Raw genomic sequence first — 19,299 nt, 5'->3', positions numbered from 1 at the left:
AAGATGTTGTTATAGAAAGCAAAAACATTATTGGGCCCAGTATCAGGACACTAAGCAGGATTTAAAGGCAAAATAAAATGCTCAACATGACACAGGTTTTTATTTATTGTATAAAAAAAAGGTAATTAAGTGTTTTCTATAAATTGAAGTGTGCTACAAAATGTCAGCCAATTTAAAAACAGCATCTGCCAGAATAAAAACGCCAGCCCTTTCTCACATCACTGAGCTCATCAGAGGAAAATGAGAAATCATCAAGCTTGTACTGCGGCGCCACTCATTAAACAAATCTATCAACATAAATCCAGCTGGGAAAGTTTAAAAGTAAGCAATTAAACTATCCAGTTGCATCCTCTTCAACGGAGCGCCTCGCTTCCACAAATTGTCAGAAAGACGCCAGCGCTGCTTTGGTTTCAGGCTGAAGGTCATGCCAGGCCGGTGGTCTCTCCCTGAATTGGAGCCCTGCGGTACTTGCACTGGATCCACACCCTGTACATGGTGAGCTGCTTTCCTCTGTTCACCTGTAGCCTTCTGTCCACAAGGTTTTGAACCTTTTCAAGCCCTGCTCCGATAAATAGCTCGTGAAGTTCATCTGAAAGGAAGAAGCACAGGCATATTTTCACATGAATAATAAAAGTAAATAATCACAATCACATCTTCACTAATATGGCCTGAATTTTTACCTTGAGTAAAAAAATACACTCTTGTTCCATCTCCTCGGACGTAAAAGTTTTCTGACAAACACCGTCCTAAAGAAACAAATTTCTTTCATTAATATTTAAATACCTCAAAATGTCAATTTGCTTTGATGTTACTTTGTAGTCAGGAAACATTGAAATACTAATGAACAGGACAGACTGACCGGTCCGAACTAGTGGCCTGACTAACCTTTCTTAAATCGTAGTTGTGCCATGTCATAGCGACCATAGTCTCTGAGCAGCATCACTCCCCCGGGCTTCAACAGCCGTGCTAATCTACTGATCGACGCCTGCATCCTGCAACAGGGGTGAAACTTTTAGAAAACCACTGCAGCATCTAACCCCTCACTGAATTACACCAGGAGAGAAAAGTTCATACTTATTGGGATGCAACGCTGATAGCACAAAGATAAGCACTATAACATCAAGGGTTCCATCGGGCACAGGGTAATTGGCTTCCACATCACTCAAGTCATGAACAAAGGCAAAGCAGCGCCCTGGGTCACTCTCTGGATTAGTCTGGTAACAAGAAGACAATTTTATTTCATTAGTTAGCCCACAACTCTGGAGATGAGCAGCAATCAACACATCATCCTCTCATTATCCCTGGCGTCTCACCTTAACTAACTCCACAGCAGTGCTGGAGAAATCACAGCAGTAAACGAAGAGTCCCGGATCACTGCAAAGAAACAAGGCTGCAGTTGGAGCTTCCAGTTCACATTTTACAGTAGGGCTCATTTAAACTTTGTGTCTGGAGACAGTAAATTGCTAATATGTTGACTCGGTTTACTTGTTGGTTTTCAGTATTGGAAAAACCGTGTTGCCCACACCGCAGCCAACCTGCAGAGAGAACATAGAGGCTTTATTGTTTGGGCTCCCGTTTGCATCCGCTGACAAACCAGTAGCCAACACAGATTGCTGCAATTACTAGAAAATGTAAACCTCTGCCAAAGTCGCACAGTCCTCCCAATTTGGTTTAGTAGAAAATGTTTTCATTAGATCAGTTATAAATTAAATAGAACAGTAAGCAGTTCCCTGAAGAAGTTTAAATGTCCGACCCTGAGTTTTGTATTGTTACAGCCATTCTTCTTTTAGAGAGGATGAATATCTGGAAGCATTTGTCGTTTATCAACATCTAAAACTGGATCAGCCCCAAAATTCACAGGTTTATAGACGATCACAGGCCACAAGCCAGTGTTGTTCTCTGAAGGTACTCCATTAGAAATGATCATAACATAACAGTCTAGTTTGTACCTTTCACAGACAACAAAAGGTGAGAGGTATCATATAATCCCTCACCTCCAGAATTCGATATGTGGCAGAGGAGCCTGGGAAGTCACCATCAGCGTGAGGCAGAGCAGCGGTTTCTCCGCATTGCTCCTGATCCAAGCGATTCCGCTGCACGCCGTCTGTGCCAGAGACCTCAGGATGGGATTCGTGGCTCAGGCTGAACTGAGGGGCCAACTCTGGGAACTCAGTGAACAGCCAGTGTCGGTCCTTGAAAAAACGGTTTTCATGGACCGTGTAAAAGTCATTCCAGTAATCACTGGCCCGACTGTCATACTCCTCTGAAACAAAAGCGAGATGAAATGTTAGAGATATGCAATGTTGTGAGATGAAGGTCAGACTTGGGTTTCACTCACAACTCACAATCACAGTATGTGGTTAAAGTGTAAACAACATGCAACCTTGTTTCTCCAGAGGAAGTGGTTGGCTGTTCTCTGACACCTTCTCCTTGGCGGCTCTTTCTTGCTCCTCAGACCACTCGACATTGTCCCTGTTGACAGCACGACGTTACTTACAGCATCCAGCATGTGTGAAGTGATGCACACAAGTAGCAGCCCAGAGCCACGTAGAAGCACTGGAAATCGTCATGTGATACAGACTCAGGTGTAATTGAATCAGGGCGTTTCTTTTATTCTATACTCAATTTAATGCAAAATCATATTTTCCCCAATCAAAACAACAACAAACATTCCATCAGTGACAGGTTACATGGTATAAATAAAGGCTCCCACGTTTCTCAGTGCCCAGACACTTGTTACTGATCTCCCGGAACCTAACGGAGCGTCCCTGTGTGACAGAGACGAACTAACAGCTGGCAGCAATAAGTTACCAGGCGTTGTGCTGGAAGACCTGCCGCGGGTCCGAAAGGAACCGCGTCCCGAACTGGGGTCTCTTCACCTCTCCGGTGGGTGATTCGGACAAACTGGTGCCTCCCTCCACTCCGGCGGCGACATCGGGCGCCGCCATGTTGGAACTGACGCGACGGAAGAAGAGCGCTGCCTTTAAGAGTGCTGCATTTAAGGACTGTCGGAAATGTAGCGGTGCGACAATGACAAGGTTTGTATTTAATAATAAAAGTTTCAGTTGAATTTCAGCTGCCCGACGAACTTAAATTTTCTCTCAGATAAGTAATCGATCTAAACTACTAAAAATTCCAGCTCCTCTTTCATTTAGCTCTCACACAAGCTGACTCTGTGAATGTACAGATGTTCTGCAGCGCTTGATCAGTGCAACTTTCACACACTAGAGGGAGACATGTGCCAGGATCAGCTTTGCTTTGTGGTGGAACTACTTCTTAGCAACCATTTTCAATAAATTTTATGTATAATAAATACTAATCTATTACTGTAGGGTTAAAGGCATCATCTCCGCTCGGGTATTAGCAGACCTCTTCCTGATGTTACAAACAAATACGAATCACTTAGTATAATACTTATGGGATGTTCAACTGTATGACTCAACTCAACATCTCAACTAATGACAAAATATTAAACAATGTCTTCATAATGACTTGCAGACTCTTTGTGGTTTGAATGGGATGTGGTGGCAAAGCTAGATAGATTTTTGATGTGTTGCACATCAGCCACTGGACACATGCACAGGGACAGATAGTTAGGAAACTTTGGGCTGGGCAACATTCTACAGGAAACACTCCATGACATGATAATGTAAATGCATTTTGACTGGATGCTGTCAAAGGAAATGTTCCCCACCACAGAGTGATACTCATTTTAGTAGCACACTTACTGAACATGTTCTATAAGAACATAGCAAACCAGTTTAATGTGTTCAATAACAACAATCTAAATTATTAACTAAATGTGTGACACAAATATAACAAAACAATATATTTTCACACATCTCTAATATGCGTAATGAGTTTGACTATTTATATTTGGATATTTCAGTGTTTTAATTTGTCTTAATCAAGCTTGGAGACAGAATAGGTGTGACACACACTGGGCATATTTACTGAAATACTAATCCACAACATAATGCACATTACTATTTCTACTATTTTTACTTCAAGCATTGTTAAAACTTTGCTTTGGTCCCTGAATGTAAATATTTAAATAATTTGACTTTTAGACTTTAAATGTGATCCCTTCTAAATGATTAAAGAAGACTTGACCTTTGTTGATGAAACAGAAGCAGATGTACAATAGGGGACTTTTTTCTCGTGTAAACACTATAAAACAAATGAAACTTTTATTTGATAATTATGCTTACAATTACAAAACAGTAAGCAATGAGTAAACTATTCCATGACTTAGGCCTTGGCCCCCTAGCTGTACTAGTAAAATACACACAATATTATCTCCCACATAAAGGCTGCAATTACAGTTACAGAACAATATGACTCCTAACATTTAATAAAATCTGCCCATATACACAACTAACATTAGTGGAAAAAAAATCACATCGAATAAAATCAGCAGTTATGCCACATTTCACTGTTTTTTGGTACAGAACTGAAACTCAAACTCAAAAAAAGGAACTCACCATATACCAATCATGAAGTAAACATTTCTACTATCATACATGTAGGTCACAGCCGCACAGTAAACCAAGTCAGCAGGTTTTTCACTGAATGCTTTCTTTGAAATTATTAGAAAAAGGATCTTAAAAGGCCTGCTTATTTTATGTCTATCTAGGTATTTATTTTATATACAATATACATTGATAATTTTCCATCTTTAACAAACAATATATACACATTACCATTAAAAAGGGCTGGGAAAGTTGTACATAGTTTTATTCACTTCTATGGCGACTCATTTTATGTAAGTACATTTTTCTATGTGATTAAAGATGAAAAAACCCACAACCTTCTAATAAAATATAATCAATTTAAGTTCTGAACGCATGGACAGCATAGTTAGATAAAACAGACGAACAGTAATGCTCATTTGCAGCCAACCCACAGTTACGTAACTATTTTTACAATATGTACAGTTCATGTTGACAGCAATACCTAAACAGCTACAGTAGCTGGTCACATGACTGGTGGAAGTATACAGTACATTTACTCAAATAAAATGTTATGGTATTCTACTTTGTTTGAGTATTTAAAAATATAAGTACAAATGGGATTAAGATTAATGGAATAAAATTGTTTATATCTATAACAATAGACTTTATTATTTCCAGTGTCAATTTCAAAAGTACAATAATTCAAATTAAAGTAAGATTCCCAATGCAGGACAGTAGAGAGTGGTCCTACCTTGCAGTATTTCTGTTTTTACTTAATACATAATACTTCTCCCACCACTGCACATGAGCAAATGATCATATTCCCCTCGTTCCTCTGCTATTACATTCCATCTCTGTCTCTAAGCCCTGAGGTCTTCACGCCCTGTTTCAGCTCAGTTAGTTGCCTTTATATGTTACATTAGTGAAGGTGGAAGTGGCTCCTTTATACAAAGGGTTGTTTCCCTGTAAAACAAAGAAACAAGTGTGAGGCTGCTTGACGTATTTTCATACTGTTGTGAGTTCTATAACATCACCATCAGGGAAGATAACTCACTAGTGAGTTACCACTGTGGCACACACTAAATGTGTGTATTATTTGACTGGATTTCTCACCGTATCCCATTTGGCTTTGGTTCTCTCCTCCTCGAACCTTTTGTACTCTCTGCGATCGTGAATAGTCACCAGCAACTTCCAAATGAGCAGTCCGACGAGGCCCAGCAGCAGAATGGCCCCGACCACCGCCATCGTCACCACTAAGATGTCCGGACCCTCAGGGCACTCTTAGGTAACAGGTAAGAAGCACAGAGAGGAGAGTTAGTTTCCAGAGAAGCAGTGAAGACGCATCATGAAGTGGAGCAGCCGTTGCCTAATGCTTGATTGCACAAGCCCCTCATCACTCCAACGTGTCTGGGTTGAGATGTGGTTAGAATGAGCAGCGCCTAATGACCTGGGGATGTGACGAGATGCACACACCGAGTCCCCGTTGCCCTAGAATCGCACACAAATATTGACACGCTGCCCCGTTCTAATAAAGAAGCTTAACTGTTGTTCGATACCTAGAACTTTCACCAACAGCAGAATGGATTTGCCGCTCTCATCTTCATAATACTGGAAACGCACCACGCAGTCGTTCTCGTCCTTGTATGAACAATTTACCGCATTGTTTTCATTGACACCTAAGGGAGACAGACGACGCAGACGCAGGTCAAAGAAAAGCATCCAAATCTATTACCAAACATACAGATGAAATAGTTCTTACCCAGTTTCTCCACCTCTCTGATGTCATCTTTGCAGATCCTGCTGCAGCTGCCGTCTTTGGTGTACTGTCCTCTCTGAAAGTGCTGACACTCAATGCAATCCCTGCGAACACAGTCCCACACTGTGAGCATTACACAACGCTCATTTCCAGCACACTTAACGTTCCTATTGTACATTAACATCAGAATTTGTTGTCACAGGCATTTTCCCCCATTCATATAAAGACAGGGATTCTTTTAGCAGAGCCTGAAGTCTATGACATCACTAACTGGGTTAGTGGGGGATCTTAATGGTCCAATTATAAGTGCTCATCCAATCAAAAAGTACTGGGACGCCAACATGATTCCACATTTGGTAACACTTTGTATTTTCATTCACCGTCATCATTGTCAGAACAAGGCTTTAACACCATCTTCACTATAGTGAAGTAAGTTCCCCTGTTTGTGCAGCAGTGGCACATTACCTTTTCATGGTGCAGGAGTCGGGGCAGGTGGGACACTTCTGGCAGGTGGCTCCGTAGGCTCCGGGCTGTGTGCACTGACACACCCCGCACTGGCAGGTGCCTCGCCCGCTGCACAGCAGGCCGATGCTGGACATGCAGGCGTCCGTGCGCGTGCTGCAGTTGCAGCTCTCGCCTTTCCAGCCGGCGTCGCACTGGCAGATGCCGCAGCTACACTTTCCATTGTCTGAGTGGAGAAGGAGATCGTTGGTCTATTAATTCTACAAAAGCAAATCAATTGTGTGTGTGTGTGTGTGTGTGTGTGTGTGTGTGTGTGTGTGTGTGTGTGTGTGTGTGTGTGTGTGTGTGTGTGTGTGTGTGTGTGTGTGTGCGTGTGTGTGTGTGTTTGTGGTCTTTTTCAACATAGTTTGACTCAGAAGCATTCCTTGTAATCATCACTAACCTAACAAAGGCAGGAAATGTATTATTGGGAAAGAACAGAACAAAGTTTCCCCAGCTCCTTACTAGCAGACACACAAACACATTCTCAGGCTCTGATAAAGTGTAGGAAGCTCAAAGTCAGGTCACTCTAGGAATAAATGGTGACATAATAACCCAGGATTACAGAGACACTCACCATCAAAACATGCGGCTACCTCACCTTAAACAAAGGTAAAGACCAGACCTCAGCATTCGTAGCAACAAACAGGATTTGGTGCTGGGTGACTAAGGGCAAAGTGTGTGAGTCACAGCTCAGACAGGAGGAGTCACGACATATAACACTGGGTCTAAAGGTACTAATTCCAGGGCTCAAAACAAATCATCCGGTGCTGTACCAGCCAGGCAACAACTCCCCAGCCTCCACCCTGTCAACCTCTGCCTCCCTCCTACGGAGTGGTGGGATCAGACACAGCCACCAGTGAAGCACTGCTGAACAGATGCCTTGTTCTCATTAGTTGTACACACGCATAAAGAAGAGTTTAAGGTGTGACATCATCGGCCTCCCTCTCTGAGCCTGCACAGCAACCGTGCCCATTGATCACATGCCTGAGCTTTAGAGGAGGTCAACATCCGCGGGACGGAGACAGAGCGGTGAAACGCAGGGAGACAACAGAACCAGGTCCAGAGGGGACGGAGTCGTAGCAGACTCTGGAGGAGTTTGGGCAAATCCCCTGCAGAGGAATGCAAACCTTCCAGTTCTCGCTTCCCCTCGTCTTTATGGTCCCCTAGGCGATGCTTGCTAGATCCTGCTCTCCGGCCCCGCACCCGCTCCCACAGCGCCTCATCAGAGGCAGAAACACGCAGCCGCAGGGAACGGAGGCTTCGGGAGCTGCAGTGGAGCCGAGGCAGTGGGACGCTCGGGCTCCAAGACAACAACGGCGAGACACAATGATCCCAAATTAAGCCCCGTGGAGCGTCTTCCACCAGCCGTGTGTGTGTGGGTGGGGTAGGGGGTGAGCGTCTACGGCCAGGGCCTGGGTGTTATCTCTGAATGCCTTTAATGGCTGTGTCTCAGAAAAAAATGCCTCTCTTGAGAAACTCCTTCGTGTTGATACAAGCAGGTCATATTTCTGGCAACCAGCGTTCTTGTACACATGCATCGTGTGCTTAGATCACGATGCTCCTCTCCTTAATGTGGCTCCTTGAGATTGATATTGTTCTAAAGCCTGTTTCTAATGATAAAGAGGAAGAAAGATAAAACCTGTAATGTCATCATTCACGTAACAACCAGTGTAGCTGAAGTTGTTGTACGTGACGCCTAGGCGTAGTTTGTGCTCACTATGATTGAGCAACGTTTGCATGGAGGTGAGAGGCCTGTGGATGGTCACCAGCTTTTAAGGAAGTACGAGCACAGTGTTTACAGGCCTGACGGAGCGCAGGCCGTTCGTACTGTTTACGTTAGGCCACGTGACGCAATTATTTACAGGCCGCATGCCGTGTGTCATGATGGGACACTGGGAAAAAGCCAGGGATCAAGCTGAGAAACAGGAAGGTATGTAAACTAACCAAAACCTGTTTATCGACGGACTCTCTGAGTTTTCCTCATAAATGACGTCATTGCCTGCAAAAAGGTTTTAAAATGAGGTTACACAGTAAAAGGCCTGAACACGTGACTCTGAGCTAAAGGCTAACGATTAGCGCGCAGCGCTAATGTCTAAACACAGGTTCTGAGGACAAGATCATTTACCTGCATCCAGTACATTTTACTTCACCAGTCTATTCACCTGTGGCAGCGTGTGACGCCATCGGCAGCAGCGACAGTCATCGCACGCACACGCACACACACACACACACACACACACGCACACACACACACACACACACACACACACACACACACCGGACGTCGGTGACTCACCCGAGCAAAGCGCCCCTTTGGAGCGCAGGCAGTTGAAGTCGTCGCACTCGCAGTACTTGCCCCACACCTGGCCGAACTCGTTGGCGTGGCACGCGCACTGGCCGCACAGGCAGTCGCCCCTCCCGCCGCAGGCGGCGCCGCCCGCCTTGGGCACGCAGTTGGCGTCGTCCGACGGGCTGTAGTCCTCCACCGAGCACTCGCACCGCGGGCCCAGCCGGCCCGCGTGGCACTGGCACACGCCGCACTCGTAGCTCCCGTTGCCCCGGCTGCACACGGGGCTGTCGGGCCGCGCGTCCTCCGCGCACCGGCAGTCGCAGGCGAAGTCCACCGTGACCTCCAGGGAGTCTTTGAAGCCGATGGGCTTGACGGTGAACGTGCGGCTCTTTTCCTTAGGGCAGCCACGCAGCTGGGCCTCCACGCTGAACGACACCTACCCACAGAGACACGCCTGCGGTGACGCCTGTCGACGTACCACAGTGAATGGGGCTGCCGACGCCACGGCGTTCGGCGAATACGTACGGTGTCGCCGATCTTGAGGCCGGAGCAGGACTTGACTCCCTGGACGAGCTCACCGTTCAGGCAACTGGCATTGAACAGGAGGTTCACCTCCTCCGGGACCCCCAGCAGCTCCAGCTCCACTTTAGAGCGAATCTTCTGCTCGGCATGAAGTTTCAGTCACATTACTGACATTACGCTGAAAGCAACTTTAATGCGCACACGCACACGCACACTGCACTCACCGCATATGCGTCCTCAATGAGCTGAATGACATTCCCAGAGTCACCGGACAGCGTTCCTACAGTTGTTCCTGGAATGAGCTGACTGTACTCCTGATAAACAGACAGTTTTAATAATTAAACCTGCAAAAAAAACCTCCCTGCAGTAAATAAGCAGTGCAGCTGCTTTACCTTGTACAGTGGCACCACATAGCTGGTCACAGCGAAAACCAGATTGATGTTATTTTCAGATATTTTCTCACTTAAAATTCCCAGAGAAGGGTAGTCCTGGAAGACACGGGGAGAAAATCCAGGAATCAAACAACTTAAATAACTATTTATTAGCATTTATTAGGCCTCATTTACCATGATTGTAGATCTGTTGTACAGGTTGTCACTGTCCAGGTAACACTGTCCATCATTGGGTTGGACAATTCCCGCTAATCGTGCATCCAGAGCGGTGTGAGTTGTGGCATCGGTAGTGAACACGAGGAGGTGCGAAGCATCCGGACGCCAGCCAATTTGATCCTGAGGAGATGAGGAGGAGGCCACTGATGCGTACGCTCAGGTCTGTCTATAGGGTGTGTGTGTGTGTGTGTGTGTGCATGTGCTGGCTTGCAGCCGCCATGTTTACCTTGCACACAACAGCTTGCATGATAGCATCAAATCCGCCCTCTGGAGCATCTCTATTCCTAGAAATGCGCTGTTTCCCCACCTCCTCGGTGAAGCGTGACACCATGTCCGTCAGCGACAGCACGTTCTTGAATCCAAACTGAGCCTGGCATGTCTCCTGAATGCTGTATATAGGTGACAGGGGAATAGAAACCCAGCAAGGGAGAAAAATCTATTTCTAAAGGCGTCAAGCACAACTGAGCATAATATTAATATAAAATGGCCGCCTTCGACGTGACAACAAGCGAAGGCCTCTGCACTCACCCATAGCAGGGGTTCTGGATGGCCTCAGGAGGGTACATGTACATGTAGGGAGATGTGGTCTTGTCCACAAAGGCTCCGAACCCCATGCGGAGGTTGCTGGTGGTGCGGCCCATGGCGGCGGCGAGGCTGTTCCCCAGGGTGTAGAGGCGAGCCAAGTCGTCCTTCATGGAATACGACAGGTCCATCAGGTAGTAGAGGTCCACGGGGTAGTCCTCCACCTGCTTCACCGTCACGGTGAAACGCTGGGAGTCGCCTGGCAGCGGAGCAGACCACCAGCAGCGCATTGGCACAGAACCTCATGACTGACTGTTATACTGGATACAGCAGACGTATGAGGCTACCTGGTCTCAGGGTCATTTGAATCTTCTGAGGCTTGATCTGCGTGACATCACCGGATGCGCCGGAGCCCTTGTCGCTGAGTGGGACGTTCTTATTAATGGTGAGGCTGCTGGTGGGAAACTCCACGGAGTCCTTTCTGCATCCTTCACTCAGCAGATTCTGCAGCAGGTCACAGCGGGACAAACTGGATCCCCCCTTCCCGAATTCCTGAAAAGACCACAGTGAGTCTCCCAAGCGATAATAACAAATATAAAGGAGTAGAAATGAACAAACGTCTCATGTTTGCATTCGGTCTTGGACTTGATATGTCTTTGCTGAAGTGTGGCTTTTACCAGTTCCGGTGTTGCCTTTAGTCAAATGTGGTGATAAAAAAAGAATGTGGGTGAAGTTTCGACATGCTGAGCGGTGACTGGCAGGAGCAGCTATAACTCTGTGTGTGTGTGTGTGTGTGTGTGTGTGTGTGTGTGTGTGTGTGTGTGTGTGTGTGTGTGTGTGTGTGTGTGTGTGTGTGTGTGTGTGTTTGTGTGTCTGGGGTTGTTACCTCCTGAAAGCACCACGCACAGCTGGGATGGACCGACAGGCACTGCTTACAAGTGGTGACTCCCTGCGACGTGCAGATATTGGAGCCTGCCATAATCACATCAACACACGTATAACACATTTCCTCAGCAGAGCGGCCTCTGCAGGAAACCCACTGGGCTCCGTTGGTTTGAACATGCACATCTGCCCAGTTTCCTCAAACGCTGACATCACTGCTGTACAGCACACACCTCTGCACAGTGCATCTAATATAACTTAAGCAGTCAACATCAGGAAATCTGAGACTATGAACACATGGTTGTGATTCAGATTGTTTACTTTTGTTATCTAGTGGGTCTATGGGTGTGGCTGCCTTGAGCTAAACACTCATCTGAATGTATGTTCATGAAACATGCCGAAACATACTATGACAACAGGTTTTTACTTTTGAGTAACTCGTGACAGAAATGATGATACACAACTAAAGGTGAGGACTGTAAAAGACACGTCCACGGAGCGCACGGACATTCCCACACGTGAATTTTCCACAGTAATCAGTCAGACACATCAGATTCCACTGTGGAAGTGTACGGGACACGGGCCAACTTGTTTTGGGAAGCGCATCCTGACTGATTTCGCTCCCATATAAGGACAGACAGTAAAAACTCCAGCAGTGAGTTTCTCCATCACAAATCAGATCTAAAGAAACGATCTAAAAAAGTCTGAAGACATGCACTATATAGGAGCGATCATCAAATAACACGCGTGCCCTCAAACGTCGGACAGCGACACGCCCAAACAGGTGAAAGTTTTAAAAGTAGCCCGAAGTCAAATAAAACCAGAACAACATACCGAAAACTTCCGATGTTGACGACAACAGGAGGAGCAGTGACAGCACCCGGTGGGAGAAGGCGACCATGGCTGGAAGGTGGTGCAGTGGAGTGGACACGACGCGCCCGTGTTCCCTGTGGGGCTGTTCTCTTATCGCTGAACGCCTCCTTCTCATTCACCGCACGACGCAGCCTCTCCATCCACTCCCCGAGTCCGCGGCAGTTCCTGGATCGCCTCCGAGCGGCCGTGAGCGCCCACAAAAGGGTTGATGATGAGGAAACGGCTAAAGGCGAGAGAACGAACGCAGGCCACGTCATGGACCCGCAGTTTTATTTACATGTAACTTCTGACATGTAGAAACTAGAGGAGATTTTGTAATCAGTTATTAACTGCAAACCCAGGCGTTCCAGACACGTTTGGAATGGGCCAATCAGTGGCAGGCTGATTTAATGCGATGCTGGTGTTAATTAGTGGAGATGAGCACGTTTCTGGGCGCCTCAAGCATTTGGCAAGGCACACAGTCGCTGGGTTCAGTGCGTTGATTTGTTACAGTGCAGGGAACGTACAGTAATGATTGACATCATCCTCCGTCAGCAGAAGTAAAAGTGGGAAAACTTTTTTGAGTCCTGTGGAATCTATGTTGTTTTGGGCCTTAGCCTGCCCTCTGCTGGACTGGAATGAGTACAGCATACAGCGGCTGACTGCTGGACGTGATGGAGAAAAAAGTGAGAAAAAATAGAAAAAAAATATATAAAATATATCAAAACATGAATGTTATTCAAGTATGTTTGAATCTAAAAGGACCAAATGCTAAATGTTCTCATCACTAAAAGGAGTCAGATAAATATGTTTTTACAGCAAAAACGTTTTTATTCCAGTGTGTGTGTGTGTGTGTGTGTGTGTGTGTGTGTGTGTGTAAAGTTAGCAGATCCAAATAAAACAGAGTGTGTGTGTGTGTGTGTGTGTGTGTGTGTGTGTGTGTGTGTGTGTGTGTGTGTGTGTGCGTGTCGGCTTGTAGAAGCAGACAATGCCTCTTATCTCGGCACTTGTTCATTTATTGAATCTTTATCCCGGTGCCTTGCTCTTATTCTCTGGCTGGTTGCTAAGTTACTGCCACCCGTGTCCAAGAAATGCTGCTGGAAGAAATGACAGAAATGGAGGAATAAGTAGAAAAGATGTAATAGTTAACTGTTGTGCTGGCATTAAGCTGTGGGTGTGGGTGGACAGCGCGGGTGATGCACCGTAGGCAATCAAAGCCTCTCCCCAGTATTGACGGATTTGGACCTATCGGTTCTGAAATCTTGCGCTGAGACTGCCCCCACAGACGAATGGTATTTTAGGACGAGCGCGGCATCAGTTGTTCTGCGTAAAACCACAGACGGGGTCAGGTGGCAGCCAATTAAGGCTGAACAAGAAGCGAGGGGGAGGGGGCTGGGGGCTGGGGGAAGAAAGGGGGGCTGGAAGGGTCCCGACCCGTGTTACAGATCCATGTGGAGCCCTTTAAAGCTTTTCACAGAGTCTGAGACGCTGTCACCGGGAGCCGATAGCTCTCAGACTAAATCAGTGCGTGGTTAACCACAGCAGGCTGAGGGAGCCCTGCTTCCCCAGGTTTGACTGAGAGGGGGGGGGGGTCTCAGGTTTATGAAACGTGCCCCAGAACTGATCACGTGGGACAGTGTGGTGTTGTGATGCTTTGCTATGTGATGTCCAGCTCCTCCTGACCTGCGGCTCGCGTCCCTCTCCGGGGGGCGGCAGCTCAAATAAGGAGGAGGAGACAGTGCGAATAAGTAAACACACAGCTTTGGGCACCAAAGGGAGGAGAGGCCACGTCCAAGACCCAGCGCTGAACAGCACAGGCGAGCAAACACCCAACGCAAGGCACATGGGTTTAGTCTGCATTACTGAGATGTGTCTAAATGGAAATGAGGCTAATGGGTAGTGACTGAGTGCATGAGGGCAAGGATTTGTTCAGTTAGGTCCCAGAATCCTATCATCTGTGTTTCCAACAGCCATTCAAATGCATCGCGCAGCTACACAGAGTTTAGCATCTCCCCGCAAAGCAATCAAATCATTAACACCTTAAAATAACTCTGATGACTGACAGTGGCCTGGCGTGGGGTTGATGCGGGGCGCCACGCCGCTCTGGCGTTGCAATTGGATTCAGTATCTAATTAATGGCACAGTGCGTGATTGGGATCAGCTTGAGGTCAACACGTCTGCATCTAGCGGTTCCGCAGCCACTCTGTGTTTATCTAAAACACGCATTTCACTCTCCCTGTTGTTTCGTGGGTTTAAATGGTCAATGTGTGTGTGTGTGTGTGTGTGTGTGTGTTGACCTGCTGATGATGGAACATGCGTTTTGAAAGTTCGGAAGCAGATCTGTCCGGTGCCTAAGACCTGGACCGTGTGCCGCTCGGAACAATGGGGATGCACAGGTGAGGAGCGGCGGGGAGGTGGGCGGGGCCAGACACCGCCTCCTCGTTGCTATGGATACCTCCTCTAGTTTAGCTTGCGTTGCTAGGCTGCCAGTTCCCTCGTGTTCAATGGAAACGTTTCCCCCCTCTCGCTTCCGTCCAGACACCCCACCCCTCCCTCCCTCCCTCCCTTTCCCTCTCCTCTAAACCAAAATAACTTTACCAACCATCTGTCACTGGGCTCACAGGTCTACTGTTGCTTAGGAACAAGTCAGACACTCACATTCATGTATATATGCATCCTGATATGAATGCAACTTCATATTCAGTTGAACCAACTTCTCTGTGAGGTGGGACGTTATGAATCGACAACAGGTTTCGCGGGTTCATGATGCTTTTGCACAGTATTTCAGTGTGATGTTCACTGAAGGTTTCTCCCCACTGACTTTGAAAAAAAAAACTTTACTCATTCCTTGTAGTACTTTGGAGCCATTGCTGTGTCTGAACCGCAGCAGAGGACCAGTGTGTTGACAGAGCGACTGTAAGTACAAGCTCCATAATCACGCTGCGCAGCACTGGTTCACATGATGCCAATTAAGTTGTGTCAACCAAATCCAGCTAATCAGATTATTTGATCTCATTGTCCTCTAAATGTTTGTTTTTCTCTTGTCAGCTGTTAATAAATCAGAAAGCCAACTCCAGGCTTATGAGAGGCTTTTGTGGATGCACAAATTATTGTTTGTATATACGCGTGTCGTCGGGTGACTGGAAGCTGCTTAGGCAGACATCAGGAGCGTCCCAAATTAATTTCCATGGCCTTTGTTTCCAGACAAACAGCTAATTAATCTGACAGGCTCCGCTGACAGGTCGTGGAAAGTTGTTTCAAACTGTTTGAGGCATTTTATTTTCCTGTCAAAGTTCAGCTCCGCAATAGTTCAGTTTTGTCAATATGAAGACAAATGAGGCATTAGAATAAAATGGGAAAATACACAACTGAGTGGTTCTGCGTGCAGCTGGAAACTGGAGCTATTTAAAGTGTTGCCCGGGCTCATGTGTTTGCTGGTGGTGCCTAATAGCTTCCTCTGAGCTCCGGAGCTTGATGCTCCTCCTTACGCCTAAAAATCCACAAACATCAATTATAAACATTTATATTCTGCGAGCACAGACTGAGGCGTCTTTCCCATCAATCAGCTCGTTTTCTTCCTGCGTGTGGCAGATTTCCATCCGTGCATCAGTCTCTCCATCTAAAAGGAAGACGCTAACCACAGCGATGTTATGTGCTTCTTCTGAATCCATTACATGCAGCGTGTCACTGCGGTGCTTATCTCATCGAAATCAGACTCCATTATACAGTAAGGAAGAATAATGGTAAAGTCAATACTCTCAATGGATCTTCTACCCTCCATTTAATGGTCCCAGGCAGCAAACAAGAATCTTAAGGTGTTTTTTTTTATTCTAACACAAAAATAAGATTTGAAACATTCACTGTATATGGAAACAATGAAAAGAATTTTCCACAGCACAATGCACAAGAAACACCCAACAGGGCTGAGTCATGCATCCTGTAGAAGGTGAACTTGTGATGCCCCAGATGCATCTGATACTTTTTTTTAATGCTAAAACAAATGCTGTTCTCTGCGCTGTTGATTGTCTCATTGCTCAGAGGGAAAGCCCGACCCATCGACTTCCCTTTCAGCTTTTTCCTCCAGCGCACACATAAAATACACAACAAGATAGAACCCAAAGAAAAGCAAGATAGAAAATCAAAGGGGAAACTTTGGCCCCACACACAAACGTGCTGTGAAGTGGAAGAGGCGGATCTGCAGGTCTGAAAACACAGTATGAGAGGTCCACAGGGACCAGAGCAAGAGGAGGAGTCACTGCAGCACAATGATCACGCTGTATCTGTACGGTTCTGACAGCAGCCTGTTGAAGGTGGGACGGACAAGAGCACGAGTGGGCCGACACCAAGGGACTTGCCCAGTTCTAAACCTACACAACCAATTGATGACAGACTTAAACAACTTTCTTTGATTTCCTATTACTTGCTTTTAATCATTTCTAATAATTTATTGTTGGTTAAACATCCTGATACTGATTGAAAGCAGCCAATAGAAGCAACCCATTACCAAATAAAACGGGGACTTGTCTGCGTTCCGTTATTCCACCCAAACAGCCAAACTTAGAATGGATTATGGTTCAGTCATAGTTTATTAATGCATGTCTTCAGTTTGAAGTTGTGGTCCACTGGGTCCATACTGGCCTCTCTCCCAACGCCCCTGAGGCTCAGTGACAGTTTCCTCAGCAACAGGCATTAAAGCCTATAAATATCTCAACATTCTTATTGTTTTGCGGCGCAGTAAAACCATCTACTCGTATTGATTCTAATCCAGCGGACCGTTTCCAGGCGCCGTACATCACTGTTGCCTACGCTGGCCTCCAACAGCAAATCCATGCGGTGGCTTTAATGTCAGCGTCGCATTGATTCCCCGGAGTCAGAACATACGGCGAGTCACAGCTCATCAGGCGTTGACCCCGGCTTCAAACCACTGCATCAAAGCACCAGGTGGACTTAATGTTGTGGCTGGAAGTCAATAATAGATTGTCTTTCAGGGATTATTGATGCTTAAAAGTGACGGGTACCAGGAAGTGCCAGTTTTTTTAAAGCTGGTGCAATGACTGCGTTATATCCTGCTTTCTCCTTTTGTAGATGAGTGAGGCCACATGACCGCCTCTGGTGAGGAGTGGCTGCGTGGTCCACGGGGAACACATCATCACTTTAGAACAGCACCAGAGACTTGGCACAAAAGACGCGTTCGCGGGCGCGAGCGAGGACTGCCTCTCGTTCCAGCAAAAGCGAACGTGCTCCGCACTTTGCGCACAAAGTAAAATGACGCAGGTGCCACGAGAACGTGCAGCAGGAGTTGAGGGAAAGTTACTTTAGGTCGCATGTGACCCGCGTTGCCTTCAGCAAATTAACGGTGTGCTGAAGTGGATCGGGGTCATTACGCACCGGAGCCGAGCACAGAATGCCTGACCAACACTTTAATTGCGTGTTCTTTCCTAATTGTTATTTTCTGAGCATCATCTAAACGGTCGCATAGAGCAAAGTTCTGCTGGTACTCCAGGATTTTTTTTCGTTTTTTTGCAAATTATCCGGAAGGAACCATGAACGTCTCCTTCTTCGACGTGACACAGGACGCGCTGTTCAACGGGAGTCACACCTTGGCCGGGACTCTGGCCACGTATTCCGGCAACGACACCGACAACGTGGTGACCGGCGACGGCGGCGGCTCCCTGGTGCTTCAAGACGAGCGGAAACTCTTCGTGATGCGGGTGGTGCAGATCGCGGTGCTGTGCGTGCTGTCGCTCACCGTCGTGTTCGGCATCTTTTTCCTCGGGTGCAACCTGATGATCAAGTCGGAGAGCATGATTAACTTTCTGGTGAAGGATCGGAGACCGTCCAAAGACGTGGAGACGGTCATGATCGGGCTCAGCTGAGCACGGGGAGCGGCGAGCGCAGACGGGGACCCGGGATGTGCGTTTGCAAGCGAATGTCAAGATCTGCATCTGCGTGTCCTTATCACAGACACTCACTCTGTGTCTGTCTGTGCAAAGACTTTAACATTTCCCTCCGACAATGGCCAGAGAATGCTCGTCCGGAGACCAGTGTCTGCGCGTAAAGTGTGTGCGTAAAGATGGGCTGTGTTTGCACGTGGAGCGGTCTGTTGCTGAATTTACTGGGAGAATTCGTTTAAAATTGCCAGCTTGAACAAAGTGTCAAACATGTTTACAGAATGTTACCTCATCTTTCCTTTTTTGTACATTTGAAACTTGTCAATGAATGTTTTTTAATCAGTTGAGACGCATGATAACGGAGTCTTCTACTTGCACGTGTGCTGTGCGGAGGTGATGGACCTGTGGGCATATTCTGAACATTTGCACGTTTTTCAGCAGCTTTACTGGGTGATCCTGGTCGTGTATGGCATGCTCTCTAGTTGATCTGTGAAACGAATTATGGACCCGTTTTGCACTTTTGAAATCACTGATGCTGCATGAGTTGTTTTGTACCAATATACTTGAAATTGCAGCATGCAATTAAAACAATGAACTGTCTGCATCGTTGTCTGTTTGTGCACCAACACGATAGAGGATGGGAAAAGTTTTCAATGCATTTCATGTCAGTCATGAAAATGTTCACCTTTACATTTAATCATGTTTAATAATCAAACCATTTAAAACAGTGATGTATAGAACTGATGTAAGTATTTATGCGCTACTGTAAATAATATGACAACATCTGACGCAGTGGGATCACATGGCACAATCACACGTAATAAATACAATGCTTGGCATTTACTGCAGCGTTATGCAGCGAGGTAATAAGAAGCCAGGCTCACATATCTGCCCCGAGAACAACAGACATTACAGCATCTAATCTGATGTGATGAAAGAGTGACCAGCTGCAATCAAGAAACAGTCAGGCTGACCCTGACCACACGAGACCCACCGTGAGCAGCGTTCATCTCTTACC

General features: G+C 46.5%; 3 protein-coding genes across 3 annotated transcripts; 1 reads left to right on the top strand and 2 right to left on the bottom strand.

Annotated features, from left to right (window-relative positions):
- Positions 1–81: 81 nt before the first annotated feature.
- Positions 82–2,977, bottom strand: mettl2a (methyltransferase 2A, methylcytidine). Its single transcript, XM_029158360.3, has 9 exons — positions 2,812–2,977; positions 2,384–2,472; positions 1,995–2,263; positions 1,486–1,535; positions 1,314–1,374; positions 1,075–1,214; positions 886–992; positions 681–746; positions 82–589 (listed from the first exon to the last, which is right to left on the bottom strand). The coding sequence occupies exons 1-9, from the start codon at positions 2,946–2,948 to the stop codon at positions 423–425; spliced, it is 1,086 nt and encodes a 361-aa protein (XP_029014193.1). The 5' UTR covers positions 2,949–2,977; the 3' UTR covers positions 82–422.
- A 1,172-nt stretch (positions 2,978–4,149) lies between these two features.
- LOC114860744 (integrin beta-3-like) lies at positions 4,150–12,757 on the bottom strand. Its single transcript, XM_029159554.3, has 15 exons — positions 12,373–12,757; positions 11,543–11,628; positions 11,004–11,208; positions 10,663–10,915; positions 10,361–10,523; positions 10,093–10,254; positions 9,919–10,014; positions 9,751–9,840; positions 9,530–9,664; positions 9,011–9,440; positions 6,676–6,898; positions 6,214–6,314; positions 6,011–6,130; positions 5,568–5,734; positions 4,150–5,417 (listed from the first exon to the last, which is right to left on the bottom strand). The coding sequence occupies exons 1-15, from the start codon at positions 12,524–12,526 to the stop codon at positions 5,352–5,354; spliced, it is 2,451 nt and encodes an 816-aa protein (XP_029015387.1). The 5' UTR covers positions 12,527–12,757; the 3' UTR covers positions 4,150–5,351.
- A 4,436-nt stretch (positions 12,758–17,193) lies between these two features.
- Positions 17,194–18,881, top strand: rprml (reprimo-like). Its single transcript, XM_041071949.2, has one exon. The coding sequence runs from the start codon at positions 17,934–17,936 to the stop codon at positions 18,264–18,266; it is 333 nt and encodes a 110-aa protein (XP_040927883.1). The 5' UTR covers positions 17,194–17,933; the 3' UTR covers positions 18,267–18,881.
- The last annotated feature ends 418 nt before the right edge of the window (positions 18,882–19,299 follow it).

This window comes from Betta splendens, chromosome 8 (genome assembly GCF_900634795.4).
Source record: "Betta splendens chromosome 8, fBetSpl5.4, whole genome shotgun sequence".
Taxonomy (NCBI): Eukaryota; Metazoa; Chordata; class Actinopteri; order Anabantiformes; family Osphronemidae; genus Betta; species Betta splendens.
Note: the sequence above shows the minus strand (reverse complement) of the source record. Positions and strands in the feature narration are given on the sequence as shown.